Source organism: Coregonus clupeaformis, chromosome 8 (assembly GCF_020615455.1).
Source record: "Coregonus clupeaformis isolate EN_2021a chromosome 8, ASM2061545v1, whole genome shotgun sequence".
Lineage (NCBI taxonomy): Eukaryota > Metazoa > Chordata > Actinopteri > Salmoniformes > Salmonidae > Coregonus > Coregonus clupeaformis.
This window is the reverse complement of record NC_059199.1, coordinates 32,437,100-32,453,803: the sequence shown is the minus strand read 5'-3', so window position 1 is coordinate 32,453,803 and position 16,704 is coordinate 32,437,100. Positions and strand designations below refer to the sequence as shown.

General features: G+C 46.4%; 1 protein-coding gene across 1 annotated transcript in view; it reads left to right on the top strand.

Moving 5' to 3' along the window:
• LOC123491380 (zinc finger protein 516-like) overlaps positions 1-12,856 on the top strand; it is a 29,052-nt gene extending 16,196 nt beyond the window's left edge. The window contains exons 2-5 of the mRNA XM_045221942.1: positions 3,252-4,935; positions 6,335-7,726; positions 11,476-11,540; positions 12,353-12,856. Of these exons, the coding sequence (XP_045077877.1) occupies positions 3,435-4,935; positions 6,335-7,726; positions 11,476-11,540; positions 12,353-12,403 (3,009 nt within the window). The 5' untranslated portion in view covers positions 3,252-3,434 and the 3' untranslated portion in view covers positions 12,404-12,856. The remainder of the gene's footprint in view (positions 1-3,251; positions 4,936-6,334; positions 7,727-11,475; positions 11,541-12,352) is intronic.
• Positions 12,857-16,704: the final 3,848 nt, after the last annotated feature.

Sequence of the window (16,704 nt, the reverse complement as noted above, 5' to 3'; positions counted from 1 at the left end):
TCGCGGTTGGTTGAGAGAGCATATGTTGGTGACTTCATCATCACATACTCAGACATGGGTGCACTGGTGCGTGCACACAGCAACACACATACAGTCGCTCTCTTTTTCTCACGCACCACATACACACACACACAGGCTCTTAGCTCAGCACCAGAGCCCTGGCCATGGGGAGTTTATGCTGAGCTGGTTTGGACGTGAGGACAGCTGACTGGACATGGCTATTCATCTGTCAAAGAAAAGAGGGAGAGAGAGAGGGTCTGTAAAGAACAAAGTCAGCCCAGAGCAACACATCTGCGCCTGTGTGTGTATCCTCCATCGGTTTATCCTCTGTTTTTTGTTCCTGTGTGTGTGTGTGTGTGTGTGTGTGTGTGTGTGTGTGTGTGTGTGTTTGTCTGAAGCATCACACTTCCAGTATGTTTTTAAAAAATGTTATATCATCTCTGTTTTCATTGAATGTGTTATCTAGCTAGGCTATAGCCTATATCAGGGTTCTCCAACCCTGTTCCTGGAGAGCTACCCCCCTGTAGGTTTTTGCTCCAACCCCAGTTGTAACTAACCTGATTCAGCTTATCAACCAGATAATTATTAGAATCAGGTGCGGTAGATTAGGGTTGGAGTGAAAACCTACAGGACGGTAGCTCTCCAGGAACAGGTTTGGAGACCCCTAGCCTGTATTGGCTTCCTTCATGTAGACCAATTGAGAGAACACTGCCCCTCACATCTTCAATAGAGCCTACCTCTTTGGAAGATTCAACATAGAGCTAATAGATCTTTAAAGACACACTCCTAAATTCATTTAGAATTGTAAATACTGCAGATTGTACCTTTTTTAAAAGCATTTCTTTGCCCTTCATTTCTATTGGCATGTTGTCTATTGCACAAATCAATGATCATTCAATATCATGGTCTTCTCTATTAGGCCCATTTCTGTTTAGTTTGGGAGAGATTTATACTAATGGTGACTAATAAAGGAACAGCCAGAGGTCAGAGAGGTCGGAACACACAACACACTCTGTCAGAAGCCTTCTCACTCCACTAAATGACACAGCATGTGTTTAAACCCCCCCAAAGAAAGCCTTTTTTCGTTTTGTGTGTGTGTGCGTGTTCTATTCAGGAAGGTTTGGTGGAGTTGTTTAGTTTCTATGTATGTCTAGATGTCTGTCTTACATTTTGTAGCTTGTTCTCATTGGTCAAAAATGATGGGAGCACTATGCCGAATTGAATTTTAGAGTTTCAAAAAAAATTAAGTAATTAGGCTAGTTAAGGTTGCTATATGGATTTTTAAGACCCCAGACCTAACAATTCCCTCAAAGTGCCTAGTTGGAAATAGTACATACACACACACATGTTCTTCTATCCTTGTGGGGACCAAAAATGTATTTCCATTCAAAATCCTATTTTCCCTAACACCTATCCCTAAACCTAACCTTAACCCATAACCCTGACCCTAAACCAAACCACTAACCCCTTACTCTAACCCTAAACCTAACCACTAAGTTTAAAATAGCCCTTGTCCTCATAGGAACGTGGGAAATGTCTTGTTTTACTATACCTGTGTGGACTTTTAGGGATTTTAGGTCCCAACAAGGATAGAAGAACCAACACACAGGACTGACGGCGCCCTCCACTACCATCTGTTCCCTCCTTTCCCTATGACATCACCCCACCATCCCCTATTGTGTTAACCCATCATCGCCCGTCCTTCACCTTAACCCCTTAATTACCACTAGCCACCCCCCTCCCTGTCCCTCCCCTACCCAGAGACACTGTGCCACTCGGTCCGTGCGCTAATCCGTCAGCGTCTGCCCTCTTAACACCTGCCACCACACTCGTCTAACTCAACTCCCATTCTGGAGCCCATGCCAGTTTCTTCTCTATTTCGCCGGAAGAGCACACACAGTGAAAAGCCCAAAGCGGCGCAAACACACACACATGCTGAGACACACATACACACATGAACGCATGCACGCACACGGGCACACACACATACACGCACGCACACGCACACGGCTCAGAATAGCCTGAGATGGGACAGATAGGTCTCTTTTGTCATCGTCGTCCCTCCCCTCCGCTGCCCTCCCACCCCTAGACATCTTTTGCAGGGCGCTCATGTGTAGGGCGCTGGCCCCATTGCCCAACAATGGCCACCGTAAGACTCCAAGGAACCCCTGGTGATAGGTGGAGGGCGAGACGTGAGGAAATGTGACAGTTCTGGTGCAGCTGACACAATGGTGTTTCTTTCCCGCGGCTGACTGCCCTGCGTTGGCTATAAGAGAGCCTGGGCAATTTGCTCACTGTTGTAGTTTTCGAGGAGGAAACTAACATGTTCTGCTGTGGTCTGGAAACCACCCCCTGCCACTAATTACTTGACCGTAATGGATGTGTGTATATCATCCACAAACATAAAAAACTACTTGGAACCGATGTCCCTTCAAAAAGAGAAATATGTATCTTAGACATGAACAAAGAATATATGTTTTGATTTTATTCTGAAGATGTTTGATATAGGAACACGTGGTGTTTTATTTGACTTTAGGGTATCTATTGTGCTGGAGGTTGATTATCATATTTTCTCATGATTATACTAATGCCACCTGCCCCCTTTTATAATCTTGTATCTTTGCTTTTCTCTCAGTGTGTCTCTTGTATGAGTGAGGTTAACTACCGTTCGATAATGACAGCACATTTAGTCATTTCCCTTTATATTACTACCACTCTCAATGTGACCTTGGCATTCACTGTCAGCATTCTGATTGTGTGAGGGTGTGTGTGTGTATGTGAGTGTGTGTGTGTGCGCATGTGTATGACTGTGTCTGTGTGTGTGTGTGTATAATATAGAGAGAAATAAATGTAGTTTGTTGATAATGGCATATTGATGGGGTTTGGAGTGGACTGGCCCTGAGGCCTCATCCTAACTGGTCAGGACTGAATGCACCTCTTCATGCTTCACTACACACACTCAATTAAGGCATGGGGAACAGAGGACACACGCACGCACGCGCACACACACACACACACACACTTTGTTGTTGATGACTGCAGCATGATAGCATTTCCCCTCTGTTTGACCTCCTAATGACTGGTGACTGTGCCAACTGTGTTCTTTCTGTCCCTGTCTCTGTGTCTCTGTCTGTCTCTGGGTTGACAATATAGCCTACCAGATGTCAGTTATTGCGTTGGTTGCGTGGTTATCATGTAACCTATTATTAGATTATAAATGGTCTAATAGTTTTTTCTTGTTGTGTTTTCAGGTGTTTTTCAATGATACTTTCTCCAGTCTTAATGATCCCTCCAACAACAGGAGTAAAGCAACATCTACAGACGTATCCCTCATCATGATCACTATGAGAACCTTATGACTTTGGAACACACGGGTCAGTTTTCTTCATCAGGGATCAACAGACACTTGAGCTACCACAACCCTGGGGCTGGAAATGGAGGTGGTGTCGAAGCAGGAGCAGGCGGACCAAAGCAAGGCCGACGCTGTCAAGAGTGACCAGGAGGAGGAAAATGCAACGGCCTCTGGCCACACCTGTGGTCTCTGCGGACGGAGCTTCCCTCTCCTGAGCTCGCTGTCCCAGCACATGCGCAGGCACACTGGGGAGAAGCCCTACAAGTGTCCCTACTGTGAACACCGGGCGGCCCAGAAGGGCAGCCTGAAAGCCCACATCCGCAGCCATAAGCTGGGCCTGCTCAGCCGGAGACTGGGCAAGAAGGAAGGGGAGGAGGGGGTTGGGGAGCAAGGACAAACACAGGGGGACCCTAAGCAACTGAATAGTCCCGCCGACAACCTCGCCAATGGCACCTTGGCCAAGAAGCACAAAGTCAACGGCAAGACGGGAAAAAAAAGCTCCAAGAAGAAAGGCGAAGACTCAGTCGTCCAGGATAACGGCAAGGAGGACGAGCCACAAACCACGACTGAGGACAACTCACTTCCGGGAGGGACCAACTGGGTGGACAACGGGGAAGAGGAAGCCAGTGCGGGCTCCTTTCCCTGCGGCTCTTGCAGCCAGGTCTTCCCCCAGGCCTTGCTCCTCAAGGCCCACATGAAGAAGCACCGCGGCTCCCTGGACCACGGTTGCCGCATCTGCGGACGGCGCTTCCGCCAGGCCTGGTTCCTCCAGAGCCACATGCGGATTCATCGGGCAAAAAGCCAGCTGCGGTGTGGGGGTTGCGACAGCAGCGAGTCCCAGGCCACCCTCAATGGGGTCTCCCGGGAGCCGGCGTCCCTGGTGAACGATAACTGTCTCTACGAGCTGTGTGCCGGCTGCGGCAACTTCTTCTACGACCGCAAGACCCTCCGGTTGCACGAGAGGGTCCACAAGCAGAGCCACACCCCCAGCAAGCCGCCGCAGCAAGACCCCGACAACGGCTCGTCATCACCCGCCGCCAAGAGGCGCTACTTGGAATGCCTTAACCTCAGGGCAACCGGGGCTGGAGAGGGGAGTCTTGGAAGACGGATCCCTGAGCTGGACCCAGTATGCAGTTACCAGGCCTGGCAGTTGGTCACCAGAGGGCGTGTGGTAGAGGTGACAGATAAAAGTCTAGGCTGGGAGGAGAGGCTGGCGGATGCCGAGGTGGCGTTTGCCCAGGAGAAGGGCGAGTATGTGCCTTTGAAACAAGAGAAGCGGAAGAGGCAGCTGGACTCCTCCCAAAGCAAGAAGAAGAAAGGGGCCCAGGATGTTGTCATTAATGGTGGCAGCGGTGGGCTCTCCCACCAGAAGGGTGACAGTAGAAATAGCCATACCTTGTTGAATGGGCTCAGCCCAGAGACGTTTGGGATATTGCAGAAAAAGAAGGTGAAAGATGGTCATCAGTCCAGCAAGCAAGCCACTAAATTAAACTCTGCCAGTCAGCCCAGCACACCAAGACAAGAAGATTCTCTGTCTGCCTCTTCCATAAAGAGGAATAGTATCAGGGACCCAACCTATGAAGGTAAGACAAAACCACACCTAGATTAGCTACAATAATTAGATTTTCTTTAAATTACATGACAAAAGGCATCTTGTCGTATTCACACATTTTGCTTACTACTACAGTAATAATAATGAAATAATTCCCCCCAAAATTCAGACATTACCATACAAAATTCCACTCCCATACCATATTAACTGAAGTAAATCAGAGTTTTCAGAGTGATTCAGTCATGGTTGGTTTGGTTTCTGTTGCTACTCAGTCCTGAGTTATGGTCAATCTAATATCTTCCCATGGTAAAGGGAGACCTAATGTGTTGATCAAATTACACATCTTAGCATAACTAAACGCCTCAGTGTATGTGGGCACATCTCTCTCACAAGCTGCTGAAGTATGTAGCATACTTAGCATAGTAGACTGCAGATTGAGCCTTAGTGTGTCAAACAGGGACCTGTTCTTATGTTATGGTTTACTTGTCTGTATTCTTGTACATCAACTGATTATTGTAGACAAGACAGTCTGAAAAGTGATGCTGCTTTGACTGTTAAACTCTGTGATAGGATAATAAATTGTTCCCTTCCAAGTCCTTTTGATAACAGTATTAACCAAGAACCATAAGGACATGGTTACATGGTAAATATGCCCATAACTAGCAACTCACAAGTTTGTAATAGGCTTTTAATGTTTGAAATTGCACTCATGACATTGACATGCAAAAGTGATAGATATAATTATGAATTCTGTAGCACTTTTCTCACATTTGAAGTAGTATGGAAGTGGGTGTCTTAGTTCAGTTTTCCAGTTAAAAGCTGGTGTTCAGTTGCCATGGAGCAGTACTCATATAGGTAAAATGTGTGTTCAGCAGTTGCCACTGCAAATGATATGGCTTTATGGCGCCATCGTGTGGTATGGATTGCCAATTACACCCTTAATCCTACATAAAGGAATATTTACATTTTAGTCTTTTAGCAGACACTCTTATCCAGAGCGACTTACAGTTAGTGAGTGCATACATTTTCATACTGGAAGCCAATATGAAAGGCCTTTACATCTGGTACTTTGCTAAATGAGGCATAACCCTTTCTGTACCATTCATATATCTTGACATTTGTTTATTAATGTTTTCTGGAATATTCTATATGCCTTATAAAGGGTTCATGATGGCTTCCTTAAACCTTAAAAGTTATGTTGGACGTGAACACAGTTGAATTTAGCTTAAATGGTAAATAGCTGAGTTGTTAGGATAAATGACTGAAACATTACTAATGAAAAGTAGCATGACAATGTCCTCCTTTCTTATCCACATGTTTGTTCAATCATGTTACCGCTTATTAAATATTCACACCTTGCTGAAGCTCATTTTCTTAAAATGTCAGTTTTTCAATATGAGCTTAGTCTACCTGTACTCTGCAATCCACAGATACCAAGCCATACTTCTGTGAGAACTGTGACTTCCACACCAGCGACCCCTCTTCCTTCACATCCCACATGCACAAGCAGCACAAGGACATCAGGGATGCACATCATCACAAACTGGGAGCTTTTATGGAAGACCCGAGCCACGGCGCTCCCAAGGTCTCAGGTTATATGGAATATCTTCAGCTGAAGAGCACACTGCTCGGCCAGCCCTACCCGAATCCCTACGTCTGTCCTCCTGGCCAGGAGAGGGCGGCATCGAGCTGCCAGTCGGAGAAGTCAAGGAGCCTAAAGGTCAAAGGGCAATCCTCTCAGGATGCCATCATCAACGCCAGCCTCCTCAACCTGTCTGCCCTGCCCGAGGGCCAGGAGGAGGATGGTGGTGTGAACCTTATGGCAGCAGCGTCTGAGGGTAAGTTGGTCAGACACCAGTGTCCGTTCTGCACCCACACAACCCATTACCTGGAGGTGCTGTGGATCCACCAGCGTGTGGCCCACAGGGTGGATAGTGGCAGCTCCCTGGCCCCCAAGTGGGCCCCCTATGTCACCGGCTTCAAGGGCCCCAAGGCTGCTGGACGGCGCACGGGGCCCCCACCCTTCCTGGAGGGCAAAGACTGCCCGGCGATCCCAGTCCCCCAGGCCCAGCGCACACAAGCCCCAGGTTCCACCACCACACAACCATCAGATGGAGGCACCAAGAGGCCAAAGACCCACACAAGCACTACAACTACTACTTCCCAGTCCAACACCAGCCAGGCCATGGTGACAGGGTCGTGTACCTCCACAAGGTCGCCCCCTGGTGGTGGGAAGTCACTCCTACCTCAAAAGAAGAAGTCGAGCCGCCCAACCCATATGGGGGAGGTGGCAAATAAGAGTGTTCGATCTAAAACGAAAGCCCACCCCAAAGCTCCTGCCACCACCACCACCGCCTCAACCAGCATTCAAGGCTTCTCCCAGCAATCGACAAGCAGCCCCAAATCCGGAAGCCATTATCAGGCGGCTGCCGAGGGAAGCCTGCTTACGCAAGAGGGCCTCGGCTTTATTCTCGCTAGGAACCATGGCAGGGCCGACCATGCGACCCATCTTACCCTAGACAGAACTCACCTCCACCCCCAGCCCCATCCACACCCCCACAGCCATCCACGGGATCCACCTGCATCCCCGAAAGGTCAATACCTTTGGTCAGTCACAAACATGTTTGGGGCGCAGGGCAGCAGTGGGTACCTGGCACCCACCACCACCCTCGGCCACGGGAAGAGGGAGTCGACTGCTGGAGACAGCAGAGACACCCCGATGGACATGGGCATCCTGGGTCTGTTGAAGAACTACAACCCTCACGACCTGGCAGCTCTCTACCAGCACTGGGGCTTTGTAGATCCCAGGCTTGACCCACAAGGTAAGGGGGAGATTGAGTGTTGGGTAATGTAGTCCATTAATGAAATTGGCAGTGAAAATAGTTTTATAATGTTCACCACAGCCCTACATAATTCAGCATGTACACAGAGAGGGAGAGAAGGATAGACAGACATTCACAAAACTGACCATGTACTGTACAATGTACACTAAGGTCAAACCTGCAGCTTGTCGTCGTAGATATCATCATCGTCCTCTTTAGCCCTTTGAGTCACATTTAATAACGTGACCTTTAAAAATATATATATATATATACAGTACCAGTCCAAAGTTTGGACACACCTACTCATTCTAGGGTTTTTCTATATTTGTAATATTTTCTACATTGTAACTATGAAATAACACATATGGAATCATGTAGTAACCATTCTTCAAATGGCCACCCTTTGCCTTGATGACAGCTTTCCACATTCTTGGCATTCTCTCAACCAGCTTCACCTGGAATGCTTTTCCAACAGTCTTGAAGGAGTTCACACATATGCTGAGCACTTGTTGGCTGCTTTTCCTTCACTCTGCGGTCCGACTCATCCCAAACCATCTCAATTGGGTTGAGGTCGGGGGATTGTGGAGGCCAGGTCATCTGATACAGCACTCCATCACTCTCCTTCTTGGTAAAATAGCCCTTACACAGCCTGGAGGTGTGTTGGGTCATTGTCCTGTTGAAAACCAAATTATAGTCCCACTAAGCCCAAACCAGATGGGATGGCGTATCGCTGCAGAATGCTGTGGTGGCCATGCTGGTTAAGTGTGCCTTGAATTGAATAAATCACAAACCGTGTCACCCGCAAAGCACCCCCATATCATAACACCACCTCCTCCATGCTTTACAGTGGGAAATACAAATGTGGAGATCATCCGTTCACCCACACTGTGTCTTACAAAGACACGGCGGTTGGAACCAAAAATCTCAAATTTGGACTCCAGACCAAAGGACAAATTTCCACCGGTCTAATGTCCATTGCTCGTGTATCTTGGCCCAAGCAGGTCTCTTTTTCTTATTGGTGTCCTTTAGTAGTGGTTTCTTTGCAGCAATTCGATCATGAAGGCCTGATTCACACAGTCCCCTCTGAACAGTTGATGTTGAGATATGTCTGTGACTTGAACTCTGTGAAGCATTTATTTGGGGTGCAATTTCTGAGGCTAACTCTGGGTCTTCCATTCCTGTGGCGGTCCTCATGAGAGCCAGTTTCATCATAGCGCTTGATGGTTTTTGCGATTGCACTTGAAGAAACTTTTGAAGTTCTTGAAATGTTCCGTATTGACTGACCTTCATGTCTTAAAGTAATGATGGACTGTTGTTTCTCTTTGCTTATTTGAGCTGTTCTTGCCATAATATGGACTTGGTCTTTTACCAAATAGGGCTATCTTCTGTATACCCCCCTACCTTGTCACAACACAACTGATTGGCTCAAACGCATTAAGAAGGAAAGAAAGTCCACAAATTAACTTTTAGGAAGGCACACCTGTTAATTGAAAACCATTCCAGGTGACTATCTCATGAAGCTGGTTGAGAGAATGCCAAGAGTGTGCAAAGCTGTCATCAAGGCAAAGGGTGGCTATTTGAAGAATCTCAAATCTCAAATATATTTTTATTTGTTTCACACTTTTTTGGTTACTACATGATTCCATATGTATTATTTCATAGTTTTGATGTCTTCACTATTATTCTACAATGTAAAAAATAGTAAAAATAAAGAAAAACCCTTGAATGAGTAGGCGTGTCCAAACTTTTGACAGGTACTGTATATATTTGTCCTCCACCTTTTCTCTTTTTCTACGAGGGTTTTGGCATGAATGCTAATAGTTTGGGGAAACATGTTTACCAAGGCCGACCGAAGGACATGTTTCTGCCGGTGATAGGACCAGTCAAGGAATAGGTCTCAGTCTAGTGTCGACCTGTGTGTAGGTCCTGTGGTGGTGTGTATGTGTCAGTATGTGCGTGCATGGATCACAGTGACACAGATGGGCAGTGGGCACCCAGTACTGTGACAAGGATAAGGGTGTGTGTGTGTTTGTGTCTGAGAGAGAGAAAGGGAGAATGATGAAGGTGGCATGGAGTCCACACACACACAGTCAATTCCACGGCCAGAACACCAGAGAGACCTGACACAATCGGGGTGACAGCGGGGGAAAGCTCAGCGAGCAAGTACAGGGAAAGAGAGAGAGAAACAAGAGGCAGAGAAAGAGTGACCTAGTGAGAGGGATATTTAGACATAGAGAGAGAAAAAGAGTGAGAGGAGCACACCTGACATGTGACACGGGAGCGCTGGCCAAGGGCACATCACAGAGGCCCGGCAATTTAATATGCAGTAATTTATGCGCTACTTCCCAGGCAGCCAGGGGGTGTGTCAGGGCTGTCGGATGCACGCCACCACGATTCGGTACGAAAGTCGCCTTGCCCTGAAGGAAGCCCCCCCCCATCTTAATGGCACGATATACTAATGAGCCCCATACTTTGTGGCTTAGGTGGTCTAGTGGTTAGCGTCGCCGCCTCTAACACGTGTATACCTGTGTCTGTGTGGGTTCAAATCTGACCCACAGCCCCTTGACACTGACTCCTATTCTTTCCACACTATCACACTATGACTTTATTCTGTTCAATACAAACCTGGAAGAAAAACCCAATGAGCTAGCTACTGTTTTTGCATAATACATGCCTGCTGCACAGTGCCGGTGGGTAAAGATTGGATAAGTTAAAATAGCGTGAGATAATTGTCGCAATTTTCATGAATGGAACAGGTTAGCTACCTATCCAACACTGCAATTAGAGCTTGCTGGCTCACTAACTGTAACATACTGAAGTAGGTCAGCTGCAATGTAGGTCAGCTAGCTAGCTAGCTAGCTAGCATTTCCTCCATAAATGAAGCAAATTATCTAGCTAGCTACCAGCTTAGAAACATAGAGGCAAGAGAGTGGTGTTGAACTACCAGACGGCTTTGTTTAGAAACATTCTGATTTGGTCTATACTCATTCACTCCCCCAAATTCCAAATGCAAGCACAGATTTACACACACACACACACACACACACACACACACACACACACACACACACACACACACACACACACACACACACACACACACACACGCTAATGATGAAAAACCATCAAAAAAGGAAGTGTGTTTTTTGTGTGTGTGCATGCCAGTCTGCCTGTGTATATGCTTTTGTCCTTGGATAGCAGTCCTTCAACTTTGAACAAACACATTTGCTTGTGACACTGACCTGTGAAATGTTTTATACATTATTAATCAGATGTCAGTTATGGGGATGTAATTGGTGTGTGTGTGCATGCTAATGAGATGCCTGGCCACCAGCACAGTGACCATTGGTCCTCTGTAGCTCAATTGGTAGAGCATGGTGCTTGCAAAGCCAGGTTAGTGGGTTTGATTCCCGGGAGCACCCATACTTAAAATGTATGCACACATGACTGTAAGTCGCTTTGGATAAACGTGTCTGCTAAATGGCATACATATTATAATTATATATATTATAATTTGACCACAATTCAATGGAAGACAAAAAACTAGAACAAGCAGAAATGCCATCGATTTCTTCCCTGCATGTCACTCCAAGGCAATATTACCCTGAAATCCAATCTGAATATTGCCCTAAAAATACAACAGATACCGTAACTTACTGTGATATTATTAGGTTCTGTTTTTTACTTGTAACTCTTGGTTGTGAAAGTCTTGGGATTCTAAAGTGTTGCTCTGTCTCTTGTTTCTACAGGGATACTGCAGTACAATGGACATTTTGAAAATGAAGTCCATTCCTCCACAGAGGCCTCCAAACAAGTATGGTACTTTCGTTGTTTGGGTTTTGTTTTGCCGTGACAGTTCTCCCCCTTAATTCCTCACCTGTGCCAGAGTCTGGTCGTGTGGTAATGCCCCCCTATATGCCCCCTGGCCCAATTTATCGATCTGGATTTCGGCTATCGGATAAGATTAAATGCATAGAAATAGAATCAGTATCTTGACTGTCTGTGCACCTTTTAAATGTATATCTCCCTCTTTGCATCCCCCCTAACCTGTCAATAACAAAATACTAGACCTTTAAGAAAAATCCCTTTTCTGCTCCCAGCTATGAGAATCCAAAAGATAAATCTGTGTTTGAAGCACTAAAGGCGAGGCAGTGATACTTGGGCGTCTGTGTCAGACGGCTCTTTCTCTGCTTGGTACGATGAGCTGACAGGAAAACAAAAAATAAAAACGTTTTGACGTCCCCCTTGGGGTAAACAGTCGTGCGTCTCCATATGGCATGTCAACATCCTGCCAATCATGACCACACGCAGGCCCTCCTGGACACTCTCTACCTGCCTGTCTGTTCTCTTTGTATGTTCTTCTTCTTCTGTTGCCTTTGTAATGCGTGAGACGTGAGGACACACTGACACACACCGAAAGATGAACTCACACACTCTCACACAAACTGACATTTTTGCACATTCAGAAACACACAGTCGGAAGTATACTTGCACACACACAAATACACTCCTAGAAAGACAACTGACACTGAGCAACACGCACGCACACACACAAACACACACTAACGTGTCTTGGTATGATCTGTGATCTGACTCCATTTTGCCCCTTGTCCCTGTCCTCTGCAGGTGATCGGCCGTTCCGCTGCTTCAACAGCCTCTCTCAGGAAGGGGACATGAAAACTCCACATGCCACATGCACTGAAAACCCAAAATGCACTGTTGCAAGACGAGAGGCCTGCAGTCCCTCACAGGAACCAAGCCATGACTACAGGAGCTCTACACTTTAGGGGCCCAATTGTATCAAGGGACACTAACTAACTAAACCCCCCGGACTAAAGAAGTTACCATTACATGTGGACGTGACGGAGTGGAAATTCTTCCCCAACTGGGGTGTGAACTCACAACCCTCTGCACTGTAACTCAACAAGCACCGTCAATACCGCAGACCCAGAAAGGCCAAGGCATTTCTGACTCCAGAGCGACAGAACTTCTCAGGAAGGCAATAGCGATGCACTTAACCATCTGCTACATCACACTCTGGGCTTAGATCACAGGAGGTTTGTGGCACCTTAATTGGGGAGGACTGGTTTGTGGTAATGGCTGGAGCAGAATCAGTGGAATGGTATCAAACACATGATTTCCATGTGTTTGATGCCATTCCGTTCGCTCCGTTCCAGTCATTATTATGAGCCGTCCTCCCCTCAGCAGCCTCCACTGGCTTAGATGTTTCTGTGGTGAAAGTATACTGATGTAGAGATGGTGCTGTTTAGTTTGTGATGATTGAGGTAAGATTGGGTTAGATAACTGATCCTAAATCAGTTGTTAACGGGCAGGAAACCAGGATCCCCCAGGATATTTTATGTAACCTTTAAACCCTTTAAATCCATGTCAGAGAAAAAAGACTGAAGCAAAGACTGAAATGTTCATATTATAGCCCTCCAGAGAATTGAAAGAAAATGGTGAAGTAATCGGATTCGTTTGTGTATTTACTGTGAATGTGTGTTAGTTTTTTAGTCATCTGTTTATTTTAGCTTTTGACGCTTTCTTGTCTTATTTGGAAACGGTTTGGATTGGTCAGGTCAGCCAGCTCACACAAGCAAAGTTATCATCTACCTTTTAAAGCTGGAATCCTTAATGGTGAAACAGCCATGTCTGTTTGTGATATTACAACAACAAAGAAGTTATTGCAAACAACAAACACTTTTTTCCCTCAGACATCATTGCACGCGCGACAGAACAGCAGCATATGTAGTGCTTTTTTTTTTTACCTTGATGCGCGACGCTCCCCAGCTCTGCTTCGTCCCAAAAAACGAAAACAATAACAACGGCTGTGGGGCGGACAGTGGCGCGGTTTCCCCCACTGAGGATTCCATCTTTAAGTAACAATAATGAAGCAGCTGTTTGTGACTTACGAGCCATCTCCAGCCATGTTTACATGAACAACAAGTATTCTAGAATCTGCTGTCCAGGGATGTAGTGGAGGGTAAATGCACGTAACCGTCGGCAGGTAGTCTCGGCTGGTAGCCTCGAGGTTAGACTGTTGGGCCACTAACAGAGGAAGCAAGCAGAGAGAGAGGTTAGTACAGTGTTTCCCAAACTTGGGGTCGGGGCCCTATGTGGGGTCCCCTGAGAAAATCTGTACAAATCTTATTAAACAAATGTAAAAACGTAAACATATTGTTCAATATCTCCCCATGTCCTACCTTCCCTATAGGCCTACATTAAAATGTCATCAAAATGCAAACAATACAGTTATAAAAATGTCATACGTTTTAGTTTATATAGATGGTTGTTCGTCTTATCTTGATCGCCCACGAGTTTATAGTTTACCGACCTTTTTTTTACCACTACATCACAGCTGCTGACTATAGCACCTAGATGGAGTATGTATGTTCTATTTTTGTGCTGTTGCGTTATGTCTGTATGTCCACTTAAGTTGATATCGCAGCATTGAAAGACTGGCTTCTCTGTGTTGAACTGAAAGAGATTCCATCGCTAGGGAGCACTCTGACCATGTGGAACATTTCAAAAGTTGTGAGATGTTTCTCAGACCTCAGAAAGTTGTCTTCTGTTGAGATAATTCCACTTCCCAGGCCATCTGATCCAGATGGAACTGAAAATGAATCCAAAACAAATGAATGGAAAAGAAAAGCACAATGTAACTTACAGATTTGCAGTGCTTCATGCATATAGTTGGATCTACACAACCAATGGCGATGTGAACTTGAACAGAAGGCCACTTTTGAGGTTTGAGAACAGAAAATGTCCCTTTAGAAGGTAGATGTGCAGTTTGACTCTATGAAAATGACTACTCTTCATTGAGGAGGATTGTGGGTCGGTCTTGAATTGTCTGTTTCGAAACAATGTTCTTTAGTTCCTTTTTGCAGTGTTTTATTTTTGTGTTTTGCTGAATCACTGGGTATCTCTGTCTTACAAATGGCTTCTGCAGTTTTTTCTAGTTATTTTAGCTGCGCACAAGGAAAGAAAGCCATCCATGTTAAACAGTACCAATCTGATGTTATTACTAGGTTATTTATTGAATTGTATATGATAGTTATCCACCTTGATCGATTGTCGTATGTGAAAAAAAAAACACTAAAAAGTTTGTTTTTATTAATTTAAGTCAGAATTATATAGATTATAAAACGGTACACTTTTGTAATAAGAAAAGGTTGTGGCTTAGAGGGACATGTATTTCTCAGAATGCTTAATGAAGACTAGCTATGTTCGCTAATGGCAAGTGCTCAGATATTCTTTTAGGACTTTAGATGATGGGGTTGTATTTTCAAAGTATTTATATTGCATAATACCTGTTAGTACAAATAAAATTTGATATATTTACATGGGCATGCTTTTGGTCATTTTGTTATCCCAGAGTGTCACGCCCTGACTCAGGGGACTCTTATATGTTGAGTCAGGGTGTGTTTATTCTATGTTGTGTATATCTAGTATGTGTAGTTCTATGTTGGCCGGTGTGGTTCCCAATCAGAGGCAGCTGTCGCTCGTTGTTTCTGATTGGGGATCATACTTAGGCAGCCTATTGGCACTGTTTAGTTGTGGGATCTTGTTCCGTGTAAGGTATGTTGTGGTTTCTACCTTTGGACTTCACGTTTTGTTTGTTGTTTTGTCGTGTGTTTATAAGTTAAATAAACATGTACGCATATCACGCTGCGCCTTGGTCTGACCCGTCCTTGAACGAACGTGACAGAAGATCCCACCAAACACGGATCAAGCAGTGTGCCCAGGAGGACCGAACACCCTGGACACAGGTGGGGAAGATTTGGTCATGGGAGGAGATATTTGCGGGTAAAGGACCCTGGGCGAAGCCCAGGCAGGAGAGGAGCAACCAGGCCAGTGGTGCGTGTTCCCAGTCCGGCCCGGCCCGTTCCTGCTCCTCGCACCAAGCTAGTGGTGCGTGTTCCCGGCCCGGCCTGTTCCTGCTCCTCGCACCAAGCCAGTGGTGCGCGTCGCCAGTCCGGCCCGGCCCGTTCCTGCTCCTCGCACCAAGCCAGTGGTGCGTGTTCCTAGTCCGGCCCGGCCCGTTCCTGCTCCTTGCACCAAGCCAGGGGTGCATGGGTCCAGTCCGGCACGGCCTGTGCCTGTTCCACCGGTGCCTGGTCCGGCACCGGTCAGCTGCTCCACTCCGGAGCCAGAGCAGTCCGCTCCACCGGTGCCTGATCCAGCTCCGGTCAGCTGCTCCACTCCGGAGCCAGAGCAGTCCGCTCCACCGGTGCCTGATCCAGATCCGGTCAGCTGCTCCACTCCGGAGCCAGAGCAGTCCGCTCCACCGGGGTCCAGTCCAGCTCCGGTCAGCTGCTCCAGTCCGGAGTCAGAGCAGTCCGCTCCACCGGTGCCTAGTCCAGCTCCGGTCAGCGGCTCCAGTCCAGACCCAGACGTAAGCCACTCTCCAGGTTCGGGGTCTCCCACACCAGGGTCCAGACAGGGCTTAGTACTTCGTGGGAGGAAGGAGAGGGGAAGCAGCGCGCCGAGGACCAGACCAGACCAGGGGCGCAACAGGGAGGCGGAGAGTATGTGGTCGTACGCATATCACGCTGCGCCTTGGTCTGACCCGTCCTTGAACGAACGTGACACAGAGGCTCTTTCATCAGCCTTTGAAGTGATATGTTTATGACAATAACACACATGATTGTGATTATGTAACATGAAAAGTTAATACAATTACATGTAGTTGCAATAGGCTTATTTATCTCTCATAATTGTTTAACAGTGCTTAGTAAAGCCCTTACACCTATTATTGCTAATGTAGCGGTTTTATTAGAAAGGAAAAGGTGTTACAAAGCAATATGGAAGGAATTTGACATTCATTTTCTGAGAGGAAAATTCAGATGTACAAAACATTAGGAACACCTTCCTTTTGCCCTCAGAACAGCCTCAGTTCGTCAGGGCATGGACTCTACAAGGTGTCAAAAGTGTTCCACAGGGATGCTGGCCCATGTTGGCTAGATGTCCTTTGGGTG